A 22984-nucleotide genomic window follows, 5' to 3' on the forward strand; every position below is an offset into this window, starting at 1 on the left:
CCCCTCCTTCCTACCCCAGCAAACGCACAAAACCCTGCTTCAGGTCCTCTGCGTGGGACTTCTTAGGAAACGGGGCGGGGGCCTGGGGCTGGTTGGCGGACGCTGGACCCTGCGTGGCGCGCCTGCGCGGTGCGGCGGCGCACGCGTTCGAGCCGGAAGCACATGTCGGAGCTGGAGATAACCGGGCATGGAAACGGAGATGGAGGCGCAGAGCGCCGGGGCCGAGGACGGGTTCACCCAAGTTACCCGCAAGGGTGGCCGGCGGGCGAAGAAACGGCAGGCTGAGCAGCTGTCCGCCGCGGGGGACGGCGGGGACGCGGGCCGCATGGACACGGAGGAGGCCCGGCCCGCGAAGAGGCCCGTTTTCCCTCCCCTCGCCGGGGATGGATTCCTGGTACTAGCGGGGACCGTGGGACGGGAAAGGGACCGGAGCCAAAGGTGGACCATGCCGGTGGTCTCTGGGGGATGATGAAAGTGCGGGGGCTCTTCTTCACTGACGTCCTTAAAGAAGTGACTCTCTTGCACGAAGTTCAGTGTTTCAGTTAAAGATAGCTTCTTGTGGAAGAGCTGTCAGTTTACAGCTCCACCTCCATCCCTCGATGCATCTCCCGACTTGTGTGTTCTTTTATTGTAGAGTGGGAAAGAAGAAACAAGGAAAATTCCAGTCCCAGCTAACAGATACACGCCATTAAAAGAGAACTGGATGAAGATATTTACTCCTATTGTAGAGCATTTGGGACTTCAGATACGGTTTAACTTGAAGTCGAGGAATGTGGAAATTAGGGTAAGGAGAATGTCAACCATTTCCCAATATATTAGGGTTTCTTTTTCCTACACGAGTGAAAAGGCGTGAATAGACTTTCCTTAATGGGACTTATTTTGTTAAGTGGTCGTTATGCAGTTTTCTCAAGTAGTATAGTGAGTTTGAACTTCTTGAATGTCTTCAAAATCTGCTTCAGCACAAATGCTAGTTGAATTCATAAGGTGGACAAAAGGTCATAACCAAAATATTGGTTATGCCTGTGCGTGTATTTTATGATGCTCGTAGCAGAGCAGGGAGCCGGATATGGGGCTGGATCCCAGGACCCTGCAATCATGATCTGAGCTGAAAGCAGCCACTTAATTGAGACACCCAGGTGTCCCTTAACTTACCTTTTAAGTAGGGATCTAAGTCCCAAGTTCATCTGACCAACTCTTTGAACCTTTTTATGTCCACACCTGTGGGGGACTTTGCTGTTTGAAGAAAGCCCTCTACTCCGTACTCTGTTTTCCAGCCTCAATTCCAGGCATCCCTTGGAGTCTGGCTCGAGTGCTTTCTTCTTTAGGATTGCTTTGTGTTTCAGTCATTTCTGCGGAGCCTACGCTCTTACTGTGCTTGGCTGTCTTACGACTCGCAGGGGCATCAATTAGGATTCCATTCACGCCTGTTGGGACTGCAGGATGCCAGGCACACAGCGGTGCTTTGGCATGCCCCACGTCATTTTAATCTTTCAGACAGGCCTGTGAAGTAGTCATAATCCCCACCATTTAGATGTGAGGAAATGGAGTCAAAGGAGTAGGTTAGTCAGTGTCATCAAAGTCGTTCACTAGCAGGTGAGTCTTGTTAGTCCTGAAAGGATCCCCCACTCTGACCGTTTTTATTTTACAAATGAGAAAACTTAAGACCTGGAGCACCTATGGGACTTTCCCAAGTTCACATACAAGATTGGAACTGTGAGCTAGTTTTATATGTGCATTATACAACCTTGCGTAGTTAGAAATTTGTCAAATATGTAGTCTCCTCAACTAAATTGGAGTCTTTGTGGAAGAATGAAAATGATACTTTTGGAATCAGACCTGTTTCAGAATTCTGCCTTTTTCACATTTCAGTACTTCAGTTTTCTCAAATATAGAACTTATCGTATTACGTAGCTTTCAGAAGCTGTTGTGTGTGAAGCACCTTTTGCGGTGCCTGTCACTTTTAGTGGCTGGGATTTTATGAATAGCAGCTATTTCTGCAGTTACCTAGTAAAGCCTTTAAGGACAAGATCCCTGCTTAAACCATTTGTGGTAGTTAGTCCTGTAGTTGGTGCTTTGGGAAACATCAGCATTTGATGACGATTATAAGCTGATGATCACTCCTAGTGTTGTACTAGAATATTTTCATCTCCAGTCATAATATGTGCCTCTTTTTTTTTTTTTTTTAAACAGACTTGTAAAGAAACCAAGGATGTTAGTGCGCTGACAAAAGCAGCTGATTTTGTGAAAGCCTTTATTCTTGGGTTTCAGGTGGAGGTAAGTGATTTCATGACATCTAAAATAGGTGCTTAAAAACACTTAATATGAGGAGCACCTGGGGGGCCCAGTTGGTTAAGTGTTGCCTTCAGCTCAGGTCATGATCCCAGGATCCTGGGATTGAGCCCCGCACTGGTCTCCCCACTCTGTGAGGAGCTTGCTTCCCCCTCTCCCTCTGTCTGCTGCTCCCCCTACTTGTGTGCGCTCTCTCTGTCAAATAAATAAAATCTTTTAAAACACACACACTTAATACGTATGTTTCAGTGGTTGGGCTTTTTAAAAAAATTGAGTTTTCTAGGTCTGGTGAATTTTAACTTAATAGTTATTCTCAGGTATCTAAACGGAAGGGCTTCACAGCATTTATATTTATGTTGTAGGACGCACTTGCCCTCATTAGGTTGGATGATCTCTTCCTAGAGTCTTTTGAAATTACAGATGGTGAGTATAAGGTGGTCTTTTCCTGGTAACTATTGTACTGCCGACTTTGTATTGCTGGGGACTCTTAGCTTTCTAATAGCATCAGTTGACCTGTATTATTAGCCAGTTTTAAAAATATATATATATTTTTTTATCTTTTAGTAGGGAAATTTAGGTAGTGGTTAAAGTTCATTACAGAGCAGGTGGTATCCTGGAATTGCATGTCTCCTGAGGCTTTGATCTCTCATTTAGTGAAACCCCTAAAGGGAGACCACCTGTCAAGGGCAATAGGAAGAATCGCTGGCAAAGGAGGAAAAACCAAATTCACCATAGAGAACGTGACACGGACACGGATAGTTTTGGCTGATGTGTAAGTATCTGATCTTGGGAAAATTACTGTCCTAACTTATGTTTGTTTGACCTTTTGCTTATTTCAAGAAGTCATAAAGTTTGTACTTTATGCATAATATTGCTACTGACTCTTTGTCAATATATGGTTCTGAATGAAATACATAGTTACCTCGAAAGCAGATTAAGTTATCTGAGGAAATCTTGGGAATTCTAGCTTTTTTCCTCAGTTAGCAATAAAGAACAATAAAGGGCACATGGTGGCTCAGTCGGTTAAGTGTCCGCCTTTGGCTGGGAACCCGCCTTCGGTTGGGTTCACCTTCAGTCCGGGTTCCCTGCTCAGCTGGGAGCCTGCTTCTCCCTCTGCCCCTCCCCCTCTTCATGCTCATTCTCTCTCTCTGTCTCTCCCTCTCAAATAAATAAAATCTTAAAAAAATAAATAAATAAATAAATAAAGGAAATGTTTAGAATTACTATTAAAAAAAGTTACATGACAGGTGAAGATTTAAATAGTGTCCGAGGGAACTCCTAAACCAATGGGAGACAGCAAGGAGTGGGGTTTTTTAATGCCATTGTGACTTTCCTTTTTAAGAAAGAAATATATGTGTATAGTTTTATCTATATTTTAGAACTATATATAAAGGCCTTTCATAAAAGGACAATGAGGATTGCACGTTGGGTGAAAAACCTGGGAGCAGCTCTGTGACAGAAAGATGATGATATAGGCTTAAAGTAAGGGTGCAGGAAGTCAAGCTGGGATTAGCCCTCGTGGGGGTTGAAGCTGCTCGGGGCCAGGTTGGGGTTGCTGGCAGATGGTGTGGAGATTAGATAATGCCATGAAGTTGGGGGACAAAGCAGGTGACTGACAAGAGGAGGGACGTGCCTGCGGCTAAGCACAGAAATAATTATATTTAAAATCATACTAATTTGGCTGTAAACTCGTGCTCACCATTTTTTAGAACCTAAATTTTAGACTCTGTTTTACACTCGAGGGATAACAATGATACCATGTTGATGCCCTGAAAGACAGGTTCATTATAATATATCAATTGATATATATAATATATATATCAATATAATATTGATCTTTGTGAGGGGAGCCTGAGGGGGCCATGAGGAAAACTTGTTTTGCACTAGACATTTTAAAATTTTTTTTTTTTTTTTTAAGATTTTTATTTGACAGAGATCACAAGTAGGCAGAGAGGCAGGCAGAGAGAGAAGGGGAAGCAGGCTCCCCGCTGAGCAGAGAGCCCGATACGGGGCTCGATCCCAGGACCCCATCCCAGGACCCCGGGATCACGACCTGAGCCGAAGGCAGAGGCTTTAATCCACTGAGCCACCCAGGTGCCCCATTTTAAAATATTTTGAAATGCATACCACATTTGGAAGTATCATACATAGCCCTAAAAACCTTTGCTAACTTAGAAATCTGAAAATGCAACTGATGTGCTAACCAAATTATAGATACTATGATGTATCAAATACTAAATATAAGCCTGCTTCCCCCTCTCTCTCTCTGCCTGCCTCTCTGCCTAATTGTGATCTCTCTCTCTCTCTCTATCTGTTAAATAAATCTTTGAAAAAAAAATTCTAAGTATATTGATGTGTTAACATAAAATTTACTAGTCGAACTGGTTTTTTTAACAGCTTTACTGCAGTATGATTTACATACAAAAAACATTACCGTATTTAGTATCCTGTTCAGTGAGTTTTGGCCAGATCTATAGTCCTTTGATCCCACCTCAGTCCCAGGCAATCACTGATCTGCCATGGTTTTACCTTTTCCAGAAATTTATATAAATGGAAATACACAGTATGCAGCCTTCGGGGTATGGCTTCTTTTAATTAGCATGCTATTTTGAGTTTCTCCATTTCCTTGGGTATGTCAGTAATTTCTCTTTACTGCCAAGTACTCTCGTAAGGTATTGCATTTTGTTTATCCATTCAGGTTTGATGGACGTTTGGGCTGTTTTCAGTTTGGGTTATTATGAATAATGTTGGCTATTATTGAATTACTTTTGTATCTTTTGGGGTTTTTTCCCCCAAACTGAATTACATACAACTTGAAATTGAGTATACTGTCTTGAGTGTTCAGTACAAATAGGCTAATTGGAAATCCACATGTTCATCCACTTACTAATTGTGGTTAACCATAATGTGGACTGGTATGCACCCGTAGGTGTTGTTTTGATGAGTTGCTGATAACCTGGTGGTAAAATACAGTATGATGTGAGCAAGATAAAAAACTAAAAGCTATCCCCAATGTATTCAGTGCTTCAAATGGGAAACAGTGTTGCCTGTGTGTCCCGAGACCTCCATACCATCCCAGCCACTGCCCTATCACTTTGGTGGCTTTGGCAGCAAAACTGCTCACACTTCATTCGTGCTCACTGTTCCTCATCTTTCTTGCGCCATTGTCAAGAGTTTTTATCAAAGTTAGACACACACATACTTGAGCAAGCCCCAAATTTCTACCACCTACCTCTATTTCCTCTTCTCAGAGGAAATAATTTCACCTCTTCCAGGTCATTTTTAAAAACTATTTATCTCCAGATTTTCAAATACCGTGTTTACATACCAGCTTTTTTTTTTCCTTCATCATTGACTTTCTACCATAAAAGATGAAAATTTAGCTTTTTTTCATCTCTCCCCCAACTTCTACACCGTGTACTCAGCCCTTCTGACAGCCAGGTTGCTCATGTGTCCCTGAGATCCCCATACGCTGTGGGTTTTGTGAGACCGATGTTCAGCGTTACCTGTGCACGGGGTCAGCGCTCGGTGTGTCAGCAGCCGGCCCAGGTGATGACCGTGATTCTGTGATTATTCTGTCTGCCCTTTACCATTTTGTTTTCACTTGAAAAAATTCTTACTCACGTTTGTGCTTTCTAATTATCAGTACAATTGAGTAAAAATCTGTACGTCATCGTATCTCCCCGCAGTTTATCTGGGTGCATCAAACGTTTGAGCAGCCTCTCCTGGAGTCTGCTTCCTCAGAAGCACTGCTACCCTCTCTGCCTGGCACCTGGTTGGCGTCCTAGGTTCTCCTTTCACCTGTGCTCTTCCGCTGTGTGAATCCCTTGGTTGTTGGGTTCTCTTCCCTGAGTATTCCTTAAGGTTCTTTTGTTTTTCTTTTTTAATTTGAAATTTTATGTATTGCGAAATGAGCACCACAGTAGGTCTGGTTAACACCCATCACCACAGTTACAAATTTGTTATTTTGTGTGTGAAACTTTTAAGATTTACTCTTAGCAACTTTCCATCATGTAGCACGGTGTTATTGACTAGATTGACACACTGTACATTATATCCCTGGGACTTCTTTTCTAACTGGAGTTTGTGCTGTTTGACCCCCTTCACTCAGGTTGCACACCCTGCCACCCCTGAGTACTCCTCATTTTGGTGCCGTATATAGTCCATGAGCTAGCTTAGCTAACATTTTTTGAGAACTTCTAGTTCCAAAAGTGTCCTCTCTCCTGGCCGACTATACAGTTCTGTTCTATAAATCACATCCATTGAGAATTTTGAAGACATTGCTATATCCAAGCTTTCAGTGTTGCTGTTGAGAGATCCAACGCCATTTTTATATCTGATTCTTCGAGCGTCCTATCTGGCAGTTGTATTCTCTTCATCCAGTGTGTTCTGAAATTTCATAGTGCTATGTGTTAGCGTGGGTCTATTTTTATTCATCTTACTGGGCCCTTTCAAACTAGACACTCATTTTCTACAGTTTTCAGAAATTTTCTTGAATTACTTTGGTCTTGCTTTTCTTTGCCCCTTCCTATCTGGAATTCCCTTCTGTAACTCTATTCTTAACATCGTATCCTTGATTCATGGGTACATGAAAAGAGCTTTTCTGACCTTACTGATCTGATTTTGTTTTTGCTGTTTCATTCTTTTTCCTCCTGGTCTCCATTTCTCTTTCTTCACCTTGCTGGTTGTAGCCTCTGTTTTTGTAGTAGATGCTTCCGTCGGATTCTGGAGATCCTCCGTGTGTGTGCCACATGTACAAGAGGGAGGCAGTAAAGAGCAGACCAGAAGCCCTAAGCTCATGGGGTCTGGAGCGTGGGGGACGCCAGCTGACCGTAGGCTTCGTTTAGGGTAATTGCCAGGGTATTTCTGATGCATCTTGTCTTTTTTTTTTTTTTTAAGATTTTATTTATTTATTTGAGAGAGAGGAGGAGAGTGTAGAGGGAGAATGAGGAGCAGACTCCCTGCTGAGCAGAGAGCCAGATGTGGGGCTCGATCCCAGAACCCAGGGATCATGACCGAGCTGAAGGCAGATGCTTGACTAAGCCACCCAGGCCGCTTCTCTTTTAGACTTTTTTATTGAGGTCAGGTTCCCGCAGAGGAGCATTCTCTAGGCTCTTTGCTGCCAGACTTTGAAGCCTGGTTAAGGAAGATAGCTGGAGGTCTCAACATCTAGTCTGCAGATATTTGCTTCCTGTTGCCCGTTTTTAACATGGCATTCCTACTTCAGCTGTACCTGGACCCCTGGTCGAGACACCAGGTCTTTTACCTTTCCCAGGGAGCAACACCATGCATCGCCCCCATAATTTTGCCAGTTACAAGGGGTGGTTGCCTGGTTGTACACAAGAGTGGGGAAGAAAATCTAGATCATCTTGAACAGACTGTGTCAGTTTTGCCCCCATTTCAACATGCCTGAGCCTGTCTGGATGACTGAATGTTCTGCGATATTCCCACTGAATTTTGGTGTCAGTTCCTGACATTTTGGAAGATGGGCTCAATAAGACAAAACACTGTATTACCCATCTTCAGTCAGCCAAGAATTTCCCTTAGTAGGGTCTGGATGATCCTGAGTAGTGAAGAAATTTAGATAACCTTGAGAAAGCTTTGCAGTTGAAATCCAGATGCTTTAAGTGCAATGTTACTTCCATTTCTGGGTACTTAATACCAGCTCTGCCATTGTGTAATCATGGGCAGGTGTGTTTATCTTTTTACTTGTAAATTTCTTTCCTCATTTATAAAATGTGAATACCACCTACCTTAATAATCCTCATGTGAGGATTAAATGGGAACACATAAAGCCCTAGCACATAAAAATCACTCACTTGCTGGTAGCCATTATTAGCCAAGAATCTTAAAAAATTCATTTCTTAAAATTATTTTTCGTAATTTTTATTGGGCTATAATACACATACCATGGAATTCCCCTTCAAAATGATTTTTAGTGTATTTAAGAGTTGTGCTACCATCACCACCATTTTTATTTAAGAACATGTATTGTGATTTTCCAGAGTTTCTGGATCATGGGATTTAGTTAAGGAAATGCTTTTGTTGCTAACTTGTCTCACATTCTCTTGCAGGAAAGTTCACATCCTTGGCTCTTTCCAAAACATCAAGATGGCAAGAACTGCCATTTGCAACCTCATCCTGGGTAATAATAATTTATAATTATAATAATAGGGAATTGAGAAACCACGTTTGCACATCAGCTCAAATTAAGCATAATGTTAAAGATTGCAAGTAGAAACTCTTAGAGGTTGGCAAATGTGGACCTAAAGAAAAAAGGAATATTTTTGCTTAGATTTCATCAGTCTGCTAGAGAAAAGAGTTTATTGGGTTATAGTGCTTAAATCTTTGCTGCGTTCCCCTGAGGTGCAGTGAAAAGCCATTCCAGAATAGCAGGCAGTGTGTTTTAGGCTTCAACGAAAAGAGAGCTGCTGATCACCATCAGTCAACTTAATTGATGCACTTCATCTTTTTTTTTTTGTTTTTTGGCTTTTTTTTATTTTATTTGAGGGTGAGCGAGCATGAGCAACTGGAAGGAGGGGGAAAGAATCTTAAGCAGACTTTGCGCTGAGGGCAGACCCTAAGGCAGGGCTCGATCTGACGGCCATGGGGTCATGACCTGAGCCAAAACCAAGAATCAGACATTCAACCGACTGAGCCACCCAGAGGCCCCAGTCTTGTTTTTCAAACTGTGCAGCAAAGTCAGTAACTTCTGGTACCAGTTACAGGATTGTAGTAGTTTGCTCTAAATGGGATTTTCCATCAGTGTCCAGATCTGATTGACTAGCTTCTTTTTTGAAATATTTAGATAAGTCCGTGCCTTTGACTCTTAGGATGTAAAATATTTTTGGAGAATATTTGGGTATGATTTATGGTTCTTCCGTTGATTTAAGAGCGATCCAGTGGAAAAATGTGCTCTTTAGTTGTAGACCGCCTATCATGTGTCTTCTATTTATGTGAGTATATTTGTATAGATGTGTTTCTTTTCCTCTGCAGGAAATCCTCCATCAAAGGTTTATGGCAATATCCGAGCTGTGGCTAGCAGAGCAGCAGATCGATTCTGATTTCAAATCAGAGACCTTTTGTCTTTGGACTCTAGAGAAAAAACCCTTGCTCTCTGCACATGCTTATAAGAAACCACACAAAGAATTTTTCAGTCACGTTAAGCCTCCGTCGCTTCTTCTGTTCTCGGCCAGAAGCATCAACAGAAAGGTTTGATAATATTCACATGCAGCAACTTGAGGATAATTCCCCTATATGAATTTATTATCATTATTGTACTTATACATTAATTATAATTTGTCACTTCATTTTATGATGAGATCGGGCGCGTTCAGGGTGGTATGGCCATAGACTGTCACTTCATTTTAAATAAAAGATTTACAGTTTATAATTCTACTGAGAAACTTGTTTAAACAGTCCTATATGAATTTATTTATAAATTTATAACTTTTTATAAATTTATAAACATTTCTTGTCTATGGAGTATAATTAAAACAATCAGCTTACAAAATTACTCTGAATCCTGACCCTTAATACTGAGTGGTATATGGGCTTTTTAGAAGCAGCAGTTTGGAATTACTGTTGTGAACAAAGGCTAATCTTTTTACCTCTTTTGTAGTTTATAAAATTAAAGACATCACAAAGCTGATGTGAGGAAGGAATTTTATTTTTCAAATAAGCACTCGATGAAAGTAGCCGACCTTACCAATGTTTCGGTAAAGGTAAAATATGGTAAAAGAATGTTTTTACCAGGAAAACTACAAAATTCTGCAAATATAAGAGCTTGTTTTAACTAGTGTCTGCCTATTCAAATACTCATTTGGTAAGTATTTAATGTAAGTATTAATCTTTAAAGTATTTAATCTTAGCAAACACTGAGATAGGTAGAATTCTGGACAATTGAGGCTGTTGGTGGACAAGGGGCAGAAAAAAATCACTGCTTTTGGGGAGTTTTCATTTTATTTCAATAACCAAGGAAGACAAATGTGCAAAAATACCTAAATTCTGTCAGCAGAGAGAAAAATGCTCTGGAGGAAGTAAAGAGTGGAGATAAAGGAGACGCAGGTATAGGGATATGTTTACATGGGGTGGCCAGGACACACCTGAACAGACCTGGTGGCATTAGCTGTGAGGTCTCTGGTTGGGGAGACAGTACAAAGGCCCGCAGCAGCAGCAGGCCCAAAACTCCAGGAACCACAGGAGGCAAAGGCAGTGGGAAGCAGAGGAAGAGTGAGTAGTAAAGCAATGAGTTAGGGCTTTGTAGGTTGTAATGATTTGTGTTTTTAACCAGTGGTAAAGCAGATCTATCTTTACTTATGGCTTATAGTCAAATATCAAACATCAATTTGTCAGGGTTTTTTTTTTTAATCCAAAAGAAGGGAAAAAAGACTACCTCATAGGAAAAAAATACTATCTCATGGCTGTGGAAGCCCAGCAAAGACTATTAGGAACACACACAGGCAAGTTTCAAATATTTTATTTTCTTATTCATACAGTATGAAGTTTTCTAAAGATCCCACAACATGACATTTCATGCAGAAGAAAAACTAAACATTCAACATAACCCCCCCCACCCACACTAAAAAAAAAAAAAAAAGGGGGGGGGGAAACCCTCGTTCCCCAGTAAGGAAATAATGCTTGCACTATTTTTCTGTAACGCCAGCCAAGATATGCACAAGCAAGAGAAATAGAAAGCATTTGCTAAAATATTTGTAACAAATACTTATGTACAAAAAATTCACAAAAGACTAGTTCCCCCTTGAAGCAGAGCACATGGCAGTTGACACTGGAACAGATCAAACCACTGGCTGGGATTATAAGCCACGTACTGATCCAGAGGAAGAAAGTTACATGTAGTGGAGATTTTCAGTTTGAACATTAACATTTCCAAAGTTTGGCAACATTATCTTTTAAAATTATGCAAATTATGTAAACAAGAGGTACATTTTAAATTGATCTACATGCAAAACTCCATGTCATGCAAGGACACCAAGCACCGGGATTTTTCTCTCACAGACAGAGCCCATGATGTGCAGCACTCAGTTGAAGGAACAGCGATGGCAGGCAGGTGTGCCCAATTTCAGATTCGTTTACCTTGATTCAACCTGCCCTTTTCCACTTATGATTATAAAACTGTTTTTCTAGAAAAACTATACAGGGGAAGACTACTTTCCTAGAAAGCTAACCAAAACGTTTTCTTCCAGCCAATAGTGCCTTTGCAGAAAAGGGAAGGGATAATAGCAAGTGGTGGAACACAAGAGGCTACTTTTATATCACACATGTAGTAAGTTAGCATCCATCACAAATATGGGCAAATCAAGAAAGAAAACCATCATGCACTCTCTATGCCTTGTGGTAAATACATTCAAAAGGTATAAATTTAGATAAAATTTTGCTCTTCTGTGGCATCAAAATTAGTAAGACTTCTTCCATTTAAGTCACAAATACACGTGGGCGTTGAGATACACACATGCACATTAAGTATCACCAATTTTTAGATGAGCTGCGAGTCTTTTGAAACAAGGGAAATTTACGGTTCAAAGGCAAGTTTAATGACAAACTGTTTACCCACATACTGAAGCGAATGGCTGTCTTCAGGTACGTGATTCTATCAGGTATTATTAAGAAATGTCTAAGGAAAATCGTGATTGCCTCAAATGGCTTCTGGCCTTTCCACAACTGATAACTTACGTTGATTCAGGGACACTTTATGTAATGGCTCCTAGTTAAGAAATAACGAAGCAGCCACAAGCTCTGTGCAGTGACTATATGAACACAAGAATGAGCTCTTGGCAGGAGCACTGCACTACACTTTCTCCTCAAGCAGGGATGTAGTAGAAGCTGCTCAGCAATGAGACACAGTCCCTGGAAAGATCTTCGTAGGTATAAATAAAATTACAAACTCCTTTGTTACAAAAATGTAATTCAGGTAAATAATAGGACATTAACAAATGCTTTGTCAATCTCTCAAAGGAGAAAGCACAGGAAAAGGAAAATAGCTGGCCTAACACCCGGCTCAAATTGTACAATTTTCTATCTATATATAAAACTGTGTGAAATAAAAGTAAGGATGTTTTATGTTCTGCTTGGCACTTTTGTACTCTATCATTTTGTTTCTGAATCAAGTAGATTAAATTAAAGCCAACCTACTACACATATAGAAAGCTACATATATCTATATATAAATATTTACATATGTATATATAGATACTTTCTCATTATAAAAGATGAAGAAAAATAAATTAAAAAGCCAACCCCTTCCCTTTCTTCACCACATTGATATGCTCTTTTTATGCTGCTGTCCTTCAGACTTTAAAGTGCTACACTGAGTTATTGAGAGAATAAGAGTTCAATAACACTTAGTTGGCTTCATGAGGCTCGTGTTGGAAAATGTGGCTTCACAGAGAAAAATACTTCCATTTAAATACACAGAGAGCATTGCTGGACGTCTTGAGCAGATCTTCAGAGATGGAGAAGAAAGCAAAAGTGTTGGGAGGTACTCTTTTAAAGAGTCACACATCTACCACCATCTTTTTGTGGATATCTAGGCCACCTACAACCTGCAACAGATAGGAACAAATCAAGCTTAACTATGTCTGAAAACTCCTTTTTACTAATCTAACCACCTGAACCAAAATTAAAATTTAAAAAATACACTACACTTTATTCTCAGAAATTGGCTTTTTTGATTGTTTTTGTTTTTAAACCTGTACTACCTACCTCTAGTTAGAATTTTCATGGCTTCTTTCTCCCAGGATAATAGGCATTTTCTTATGTTCTAGGACAACGGTTGGCAAACTTAAAAGGGCCGGAGATTATTTGAGGCTTTGTAAGGCCACACGTAATTTCTCTTGCATTTCCTTCTCCCACTTTTTTTGTTTTTTAAAAGATTTTATTTATTACAGAGAGAACTCAAGCAGGAGGAGGTGCAAAGGGAAGAGGAGAAGCAGACTCCCTGCCGAGCAAGAGCTCTATCCCATGACCCAGAGATCATGACCTGAGCCAAAGGCAGATGCTGAACTGACTGAGCCACCCACAGGTGCCCCTTTCTCTCCCTTTAACACTTTAAAAATGTAAACTGTTCTAAGCTCAAAGACACACAATACAGGCCATGGGAAGGATCTGACCCACTCTATTTGCCAACCCCTGCTTTTATATAAAGTTTAATATCCAGTAATAACCAGAGGTCCGCATAAAAATTTGTCCACAAAATCCAAATATGGGCTTAATTGTCAGTCTATTCTAGAAGGTAGTAAAAGGTACCAAATGAGTAAACTTTTCTGCACATTATTTTCCCATGGGCTTGAAGATGTGTTGAGTTGTTAGACATCTCAGTGAATAAGGACATGGTAATCTACAAGTGTAATTACCTATATTTGGAGGATAGTCTACTAAGTACAGTCTACCTAAAGAAAGTAGATAAGTCATAAATGTTCACAGCTTGATGAATTTTCCCAGAGTAATCACCCAAGTAACTAGCACCCAGACCGTCACCGGGACTCTTCTGTGGCCTGCCTTCCAGCCATCTCCGTCCTCCTGCCCTATCACACACACAGAGGGAGCCACTACTGTGACTCTAACAACCTGGATTAGTTTGAGATCTTTTTCGTGCCTGACTTGCTTCACCGAACACGTTCTTGCTAACCCATGTTGTTGGGTATAACTGCATCTGTATTATTTTTCAGTTTAAACTTACTTTAAAAGTTTATTTGAAAAATAAAGCTTGAACAGCCAATTGGTGCTACAACTTCTGCTATGAAAACATCGGGGTGCTACGCTGCCCTCATTCTCTGTGTCCTTTTACACAGAGATGATCATTTAGACTTTTCAACTAATATTCAGTATTTCCCTATAGGTCTCTGAATAACATTCCAACATTGCCTTCTCTTCGGTTTAAAGCTGTAGGCATTATCCACTGATTTCCCACCACACAAGAGGAAGATTTAGCTCTCACATACACACATCCCTCCCATCTATCTCCTACCCCAAATATTTCCCACACCACCCTTCCAATAGTTCCAGCTTCATTTTTTTTTAAAGATTTTATTTATTTATTTGACAGACAGAGATCACAAGTAGGCAGAGAGGCAGGCAGAGAGAGAGGAAGGGAAGCAGGCTCCCTGCTGAGCAGAGAGCCCGATGCGGGACTCGATCCCAGGACCCTGAGATCATGACCTGAGCCGAAGGCAGCGGCTTAACCCACTGAGCCACCCAGGCGCCCTCCAGCTTCATTTTGATTAGGCAAATTCAGCATTTTAATTATAACTATATAAAATACTATTTACAGCAAAACAGAATTGCATACTGCACATCTGTTCTGCTACAGTTAATAATTATCTTCTTCTTTGCTGGGTATTTTATGTATTTTACTAATTCAGTCTTAAACTTTTGTTCTAAATATGTTCAAATAGATGATGTAATTCTATCAATTTTATTATCTTGAAATTATTCCCAGAGCTTTCCCACCTGCTGCAATCCAGGCCTGTCATCTCTGGACCCTGCTTCACCATCCTGGAAATTTCCTTATCTCGTGTTGGACCTCTGCTTCCTAGACCCCTCATTATCATTTTTTATTTACAACCTTATTATAGTGGGAGCACATCTTCTAGTAGTTTCCCAAAAAGGGAAGCCTTGCAATACTAGAAAATGTCTTCATTCTTCCATCCAATTGAGTTTGTAGAGAATTCTAGTTCGGAAATAACTGTCCCTTGGAATTGCAAAGGCAGTGCTCCACTGTCTTCTAGTTCCTACTATGCTGCTGAGAAGTCTGCTGTCCTGATGATTTTTGAGTCTTTGTATAAAGCCCCTCCCCACCACCCTTCTATCCCTGGTCTTTGGAAGTTGGATCGCCATCTCTGTTTCCCCTTTTAAAATTCCATGACGTGCTAACCCCAGTGTATTTTTTAATTAAAAAAATTTTTTTTTCAAGATTTTATTTATTTATTTGACAGACAGAGATCACAAGTAGGCAGAGAGGCAGGCAGAGAGAGGAGGAAGCAGGCTCCCATGTGGGGCTCCATCCCAGGACTCTGGGATCATGACCCGAGCCAAAGGCAGAGGCTTTAACCCACTGAGCCACCCAGGCGCCCTGACCCAGAGTATTTTTAAATACTATGCTAGATACTCAGTAATCCTTTCAATCAGGAAACAATATTTCTGGTTCATTACTTTTGATTCATTTTTAGTGACTTCCTTCCCTCCATTTTCTCTCTGGAAATCCTAGCATTCAGGTGTTAGACTTCCTGCAATGGATCTCTAAATTTAAATTTCCAAGAACTCTCATATATTATCTAAGTTTTAAGGATTCAGTATATTATATGCCTGAGAATGACAGATTGTTTCAGAGGTATCAAAATGGAAATAGGCTTATCTTTACTTACTCTCCCTTCCCACTACTCCAACCCTCACCCCCCAATCTATGCCTCCCGTTTCCCAGCCTACAGACTTCACCCTCTGCGATTTCCCACTGCAGGGCAGGAGAGTCTGAGGAGCAGGAAAGGAGATCTAGTGAGCTAAATGCCTCTTAGACTAAGCCATTCTGTTTTTAGCTTCACCTTCATCCCCACTTTCACTTACCCTGAGCCACCAGTTTCTGTGCCTTTCAGGGATTCTGCATTATAAATCAAGCTGCTTCTCAGCTTTCCGGGCTGATAGCTTAGAATTCATTTTTTTCTCCTGTTAAGTCCACATACTGACTTACAAGCTGTTGAATCTAGTTGTTATCCTCCCTACTGTCTTGTCATGTGGGTTTATAAACCTTTAACTTTTTAGTTTCACTAGAGTTTGGAGAGCAAGCAAAAGTAAATACAGTTCACCCTTAAACAGCACAGGGCTTAGGGATACCAACCCCCCTACGCAGTCAAAAATCCATGTGTAACTTCTGACTCTCCCAAATTAATACCCTACCGTTAACTGAAAGCCTAGCTATTAACATAAACAAAACATTTTGTACGGTATATGCGTTACATACTATATTACAATGAAGTAAGCTAGAGAAACATTAAAATCACAAGACAAAAAATATGTACTTTACAAAAAAACAAAACAAAACAAAACAAACAAAAAAAAAACCCTGCACATAAGTGGGCAAGTACAGATTAAACCTGTGTTGTTCAGAAGTCAATTGTATGCATGTTCAGGTCAACCCCAACTTTAATTCTGTCGCTAATCATTTCTATTTTATCTGTATATGTTAACTATTCTGAAAATTTTAAAGAAGCAAACAAGCATAAGTAATCTCTTAAAGTAATGTCTCATCTCTTTCATTGCTATAACTTGAGAAACCAGAATTAAAAAGGACTCAATGAAGCCAAAGTTATGGGCTTGATCGATGTTCAGTAAAGTTGGTTTAAACACAAAAATTTTTCTACACTCCTGAACTATGCTCCTCAAAAATACAAAAGGAATTTATCATAAACACCAGAAATGAAATCAAAGCGCAGCTTATGTCTTTAGCATCATTTCTATACCTAAAGATGTATTTTAATTTCCTTCCACTGACACTGATTTATATATAATTTTAATTTACATCTTATATTTACTAAATATAAATGGAGTCTTTGTCTCTATACATCTCTTCCACATCACTGGGCAAGAGTTTTCCATTTTTATTTGTTCCCTCAAGGCTTAGGATTTCTTCTTTCCTTCTTTTATTTATTTTTTAAATATTTTATTTATTTGACAGAAATCACAACTAGGCAGAGAGGCAGGCAGAGAGAGGGGAGGAAGCAGGCTCCCTGCCGAGCAGAGAGCCCAATGCGGGGCTCGATCCCAGGACCCTGAGATCATGACCTGAGCTGAAGGCAGAGGCCTCAACCCACTGAGCCACCCAGGCGCCCCTTTCCTTCTTTTAAAAGCTGGGTACTATCTGTGCTGCCACTACCAGCCTGGTCTCATGTCACACTCATTCTGACACGTCATTCTGTGATCTTTGGCAATGAAGAGACAGATGACAAACCCTTGTACCAGTACCACCAGGCAACAGTTCAAAGTCCCAAATCTCACACTTAACTCTCTTCCTCTTTTTCTTCTGATTTATTTTTTACTTAAATTCAATTGACTAACGTACATTATTCATTTCACAGGTACAGGTCAGTGATTCATCAGTCTTTTGTAATACCCAGTGCTCATTACATCACGTGCCCTCCTTAATGTCCATCACCCAGTTACCTCATCCCCCCCACCTTCTCCCCTCCAGTAGTTTCCTATGATTAAGAGTCTCTTAAGGGTTTGTCTCCCTCTCTGATTTGTCTTATCTTTCCCTCCCTTCCCCATGCTCTCTGTTTTGTTTCTTAAATTCCACGTATGCGTGAGATCATATAATTGTCTTTCTCTGACCTTCACTTAGCATAATACCCTCTAGTTTAATCCATGTGTTGCAAATGGCAAGATTTCAATTATTTTGATGACTGAGTAGTATTGTATTCTATGTGTATTACACATCTTTATCCATTCATCTGTCAATGGACATCTGGGCTCTTTCCATAGTTTAGCTATTGTGGACACTGCTGCTATAAACACTGGGGTACAGGGGACCCTTTGGATCACTACATTTGTATCTCTGGGGTAAATACCTATTAGTGCAATTGCTGGATCATAGAGTAGCTCTATTTTCAGCTTTTTGAGGAACCTCCATATTGTTCTCTAGAGTGGTTGCACCAGCTTGCATTCCCACCAACAGTGTAAGAGAGTTCTCCTTTCTCAGCATCTGCACCAACATCTGTTGATTTCTAACTTATTAATTTTAATCATTTTGACCGGTGTGAGGTGGTTATCTCATTGTGGTTTTGATTTGTATTTCCCTGATGCCAAGTGACACTGAACATTTTTCATGTGTCTGTTGGCCATTTGGATGTCTTCTTTGCAGAAATGTCTGTTCATGTCTTCTGCTCATTTCTTGGTTGGATTATTTGTTCTTCGGGTGTTGAGTTTGATTAAGTTCTTTATCGATTTTAGATACTAGCCCTTTATCTGATTCAGACATTGGCAAATATCTTCTCCCAGTCTTTGGCTGTCTTTTGGTTTTGTTGACCGTTTCCTTTGCTGTGCGGAAGCTTTTTATCTTGATGAAATCCCAACAGTCTCTTGCCTTTGTAGACGTGTCTAGCAAGATGATGCCGGGGCTGAGGTCAAATAAAGAGATTGCTGCATGTGTTCCCCTCAAGGATTTTGATGGATCCCTGTCTCACATTAAGGTCTTTCATCCATTTTGTATCTATTTTTGTGTATGGTGTAAGGAAATGGTCCAGTTTCATTTTTCTGCATGTGGCTGTCCAATTTTCCCAACACCATTTGTTGAAGAGACTTTTTTCCATTGGACATTCTTTCCTGCTTTGTCAAAGATTATTTGACCATACAGTTGAGGGACCGTTTCTGGAGCCTCTCTCCTGTTCCACTGATGTATGTGTCTATTTCTGTGCCAGTACCCTACTCTCTTGATTACAGCTTTATAACAGAGTCTGAAGTCCAGAATTGTGATGCCATCAGCTTGGCTTTTCTTTTTCAACATTCCTCTGGTTATTCAGGGTCTTTTTTAGTTCCATACAAATTTTAGGATCATTTGTTCCAGCTCTGTGAAAAAAGTTGGTGATATTTTGATAGGGAGTGCACTGAATGTATAGATTGCTCTAGGGAGCATAGACATTTTAGCAATATTTATCCTTCCAAACCGTAAGCATGAAATGTTTTTCCATCTCTTTGTGTCTTCCTCAATTTCTTTCATGAGTGTTCTATAGTTTCCTTTGCTTATTTGGTTAGATTTATTCCTAGGTACCTTGTGGTTTTTGGTGCAATTGTAAATGGAATCAACTCCTGAATTTCTCTTTCTTCTGTCTCATTGTTAGTGTATAGAAAGGCAACTGATTTCTATGCACTGATTTGATATCCTGCCGCTTTACTGAACTCTTATATGAGTTCTAGCAATTTGCGGGGTGGAGTCTTTTGGGTTTTCTGCATATAGTATCCTGTCATCTGTGAAAAGTGAGTTTGATGACTTACCAATTCAGATGCCTTTTATTTCTTTTTGTTGTCTGATTGCTAGGCTAGAACTTCTAATACTGTGTTGAATAATAGTGGTTAGAGTAGACATCCCTGTCGTGTTCTTGACTTTAGGGAAAAGGCTCTGTTTTTCCCCAATGAGACTGATATTCGCTGTGGGCTTCTCATAGATGGCTTTTATGATACTGAGGTATGTATCCTCTGTCCCTACATTGTGAAGAGTTTTAATCAAGAAAGAATGCTGTACTTTGTCAAATGCTTTTTCTGCATCTATTGAGAGGATCCATATGGTTCTTGTCCTTTCTTTTATTAACGTAGTATATCATGTTGATTGATCTGCAAATGTTGAACCACCCTTGCAGCCCAGGAATAAATCCCACTTGGTCGTGGTGAATAGTCTTTTTAATGTACTGTTGGATCCTATTGGCTAGTATCTTGGTGAGAATTTTTGCATCCATGTTCATCAGAAATATTAGTCTTTAATTCTCCTTTTTGGTGGGATCCGTCTGGTTTGGGGATCAAGGTAATGCTGGCATCATAGAGTTTGTAAATTTTCCTTCCATTTCTTTTTTTTTTGAAAACAGCTTCAGACGAATAGGTATTAATTCTTTAAATGTTTGGTAGAATTCCCCTGGGAAGCTCTGGCCCTGGACCCTTGTTTGTTGGGAGATACTTGATGACTGCTTCAATTTCCTTGGTGGTTATGGATCTGTTCAGGTTTTCTATTTCTTCCTCTTTCAGTTTTAGTAGTTTGTACATCTCTAGAAATGCATCCATTTCTTCCAGATTGTCCAATTTGCTGGCATATAGTTGCTCATAATATGATCTTACAATTGTATTTCTTTGGTGTTGGCTGTGATCTCTCCTCTTTCATTCATGACTTTATTTGGGTCTTTTTCTGATAAGTCTGGCCAGGGGTTTATCAGTCTTATTAATTGTCTCAAAGGACCAGCTCCTAGTTACATTGACCTGTTCTACTGTTCTTTTGGTTTCTATTTCATCGATTTCTGCTCTGATCTTTATTAAGTCTCTTCTCCTGCTGGATTTAAGCTTTCTTTGCAGTTCTTTCTCCAGCTCCTTTAGGTGTATGGTTAGGTTGTATATTTGAGACCTTTCTTGTTTCTTGAAGGTTTTTATTGCTATATACTTCCTTCTTAGGACTGCCTTTGCTGCATCCCAAAGGTTCTGAGCAGCTGTGTTTTGTTTTCATTTGTTTCCATGAATTTTTAAAATTCTTTAATTTCCTGGTTGATCCATTCAATCTTTAGTAGGATACTCTTTAGCCTCCATGTATCTGAGTTTCTTCCAAATGTTCTTGTGATTAAGTTCAAGTTTCAAAGTACTGCGATCTGAAAACATGCAGAGAATGATCCCAGTCTTTTGGTATGGGTTGAGACCTGATTTGTGACCCAGCATGTGATGTAATCTGGAGAATGTTCCATATGCAGCACTCAAGAAGAATGTGTATTTCTGTTGCTTTAGGATGGAATGCTCTGAATATTATCTGTGAAGTCCATCTGGTCCAGTGTGTTATTCAAAGCCCTTGTTTCCTTGTTGATCTTCTGCTTCGACGATCTGTTCACTGCAGTGAATAGGGTGTTAACATCCCCTACTATTATTGTATTATTATCAATGTGTTTCTTTAATTTTGTTATTAACTGGTTTATGTAATTGGCTGCTCCAATGTTAGGGCCATAAATATTTACAATTGTTAGATCTTCCTGTTGGATAGACCCTTTAATTATAATACGTGTCATTCCTCATCTCTTATTATAGTCTTTGGCTTAAAATCTAGTTTATCTGATATAAGGATTGCCACCCCAGCTTTCTTTGGATGTCTATTAGCATGGTAAATTGTTTTCCACCCCCTCACTTTAAATCTGGAGGTGTCTTTGGGTCTTAAATGAGTCCCTTGCAGACAGAGTATCAATGGGTCTTGCTTTTTTATCCAATCTGATACCCTAATTATCTTTTGATTATGGCATTTACCCGTTTACAGTCAGAGCAACTACTGAAAGATATGAATTTAGTGCCACTGTAATACCTATAAAGTCACTGTTTCTGTGGGTTGTCTCTGTTCGTTTCTGGTCTTTGTTACTTTTGGTCTTTCTCTTTGCTTAAAGGATCCCCTTTAATATTTCTTGCATGCTGGTTTAGTGATCACAAATTCTTCTAGTTTCTGTTTGTCCTGGAAGCTTTATCTCTCTCCTTCTATTCTGAATGACATCCTAGCTGGATGAAGTCAAATTCTTGGCTGCATATTTTTCTCATTTAGTACCCTGAATGTATCATGACAGTCCTTTCTGGCCTGCCAGGTCTCTGTGGTTAGGTTGGCTGCCAATCTAATACAGGTTAGCTTATATTTTATATTTAAGATTATTATATTAGCTTATTATTCTTTAGCTTATATTTTGCTTATATTTTATATATAAGGTTAGCTTATATATAGTTATATATATAACCTACAGGGTTAAAGACCTCTTGTTCTGGAGCTGCTTTCAGAATTTTCTCTCTGAGATTCGCAAGTTTCACTCTTATATGTCTGGCTGATGATCAGTTTTTATTGATTTTGAGGAGGGTTCTCTGTGCCTCCCGGACTTAAATGCCTGTTTCTTTCCTGTGATTGGGTCAGTTTTTAGCTATAATTTGCTCCAATATACCTCTGCCCCTCCCACCCATATCTTTTCCCTCTTCTTCTGGGATCCCAAATATTCTAATATTTTTTCACTTTATGGTATCACTTATCTCTCAATTTCTCCCCTCATGATCCAGTAGTTTATCTCCTTTTCTCACCTTCTTTATTCTCCATCATTTTGTCTTCTCTATCACTAATTCTCTCTTCTACCTCATTTATACCAACAGTTAGAGCCTCCATTTTTTATTGTATCTCATTAATAGCCTCTTTTAATTTTATTAGATTTTAGTTCTTTTATTTCAGAAAGGGATTCTTTAGTGCCTTCTATGCTTTTTTTTCAAGCCCAGCTAGTATCTTTATAATTGTTATTCTGAGCTCTAGTTCTGGTATCTGTTTTGTTGATCAGATCCCTGGCAGGCAAGGATCTGCTTCCTGTTCTCTTTTTTGAGGTGAGTTTTTCTGTCTTGTCATTCTTGCAGAAAGTGGTCACTTTTCTATTTGTAGAATTGCAGCAATTGTTTTCTTAGATCTCTGGCTGAGTTCACAGGTGTTCAGAATGATTTTATAACTATCTAGCTCAATTCCTGGGACCAGCCAATACTAAGGTCTCCTACACCTCCACAATCTTGGACTCCTCCCCCTCCTACTCAAGCTTAACTCTCTTCCAAAAAGACCCCATCTGTTCTTTAGAGTACCACACTACTTTTTCAAACAACATGCAGACAGCACCCCCTTGAGATGAAAGAAGATACTTAAAGGATAATATGAACTTCTTACTTAAATGCCAAAATCGCAACTTTAGTCCTTACATGACACACAGCCAGTTTGTTTTTCTTTTTATGATTTAAATAAAATATGATTTAATAAAATAAAATATGATTTAAATAAAAAATGAAGAAGGGAAATCTTCATATAGAAGCCTCCAATAGTAACTGAAAAATTTCAAAACGTTTTTGTTATCTCTGCCTTGCCTTCTGTAGTCTCTAGCTTACAGTTAAAACTCCTTATAATATATCAAAAGGCTAGTATCTTTGCTTTAGGGGCAAAATAGTGAAAGAAGAT

General features: G+C 39.7%; 2 protein-coding genes across 3 annotated transcripts in view; one reads left to right on the forward strand and one right to left on the reverse strand.

Moving 5' to 3' along the window:
• Positions 1-126: 126 nt before the first annotated feature.
• Positions 127-9793, forward strand: LOC111148034 (partner of NOB1 homolog). Of its 2 annotated transcripts, XM_022504393.1 has the most exons (7): positions 127-394; positions 635-784; positions 2191-2274; positions 2652-2712; positions 2944-3061; positions 8364-8434; positions 9286-9787. In XM_022504393.1, exons 1-7 carry the CDS (start codon positions 188-190, stop codon positions 9351-9353), a joined length of 759 nt encoding a protein of 252 aa, XP_022360101.1. In that variant the 5' UTR covers positions 127-187; the 3' UTR covers positions 9354-9787. The 2 variants fall into 2 exon arrangements, with proteins under 2 accessions (XP_022360101.1, XP_022360102.1); XM_022504394.1 differs by lacking the exon at positions 8364-8434 and having other exon boundaries at positions 9286-9793.
• Positions 9794-10752: 959 nt separating this feature from the next.
• Positions 10753-22984, reverse strand: part of LOC111148007 (protein phosphatase 3 regulatory subunit B, alpha) — a 65046-nt gene continuing 52814 nt past the window's right edge. Inside the window, exon 6 of the mRNA XM_022504342.1 lies at positions 10753-12851. Within this exon, the coding sequence (XP_022360050.1) occupies positions 12804-12851 (48 nt within the window). The 3' untranslated portion in view covers positions 10753-12803. The remainder of the gene's footprint in view (positions 12852-22984) is intronic.

Source organism: Enhydra lutris, unplaced genomic scaffold (genome assembly GCF_002288905.1).
Source record: "Enhydra lutris kenyoni isolate GAN:26980312 unplaced genomic scaffold, ASM228890v2 scaffoldscaffold18, whole genome shotgun sequence".
Lineage (NCBI taxonomy): Eukaryota > Metazoa > Chordata > Mammalia > Carnivora > Mustelidae > Enhydra > Enhydra lutris.

Bases quoted from the DNA above. Each gene is read 5' to 3' on its own strand.
- LOC111148034 (XM_022504393.1), top strand. From the start codon at position 188: ATGGAAACGGAGATGGAGGCGCAGAGCGCCGGGGCCGAGGACGGGTTC. The intron at 395-634 runs GTACTAGCGGGG...CTTTTATTGTAG, and splicing joins TCGCCGGGGATGGATTCCTG to AGTGGGAAAGAAGAAACAAG. The intron at 3,062-8,363 runs GTAAGTATCTGA...ATTCTCTTGCAG, and splicing joins CGGATAGTTTTGGCTGATGT to GAAAGTTCACATCCTTGGCT.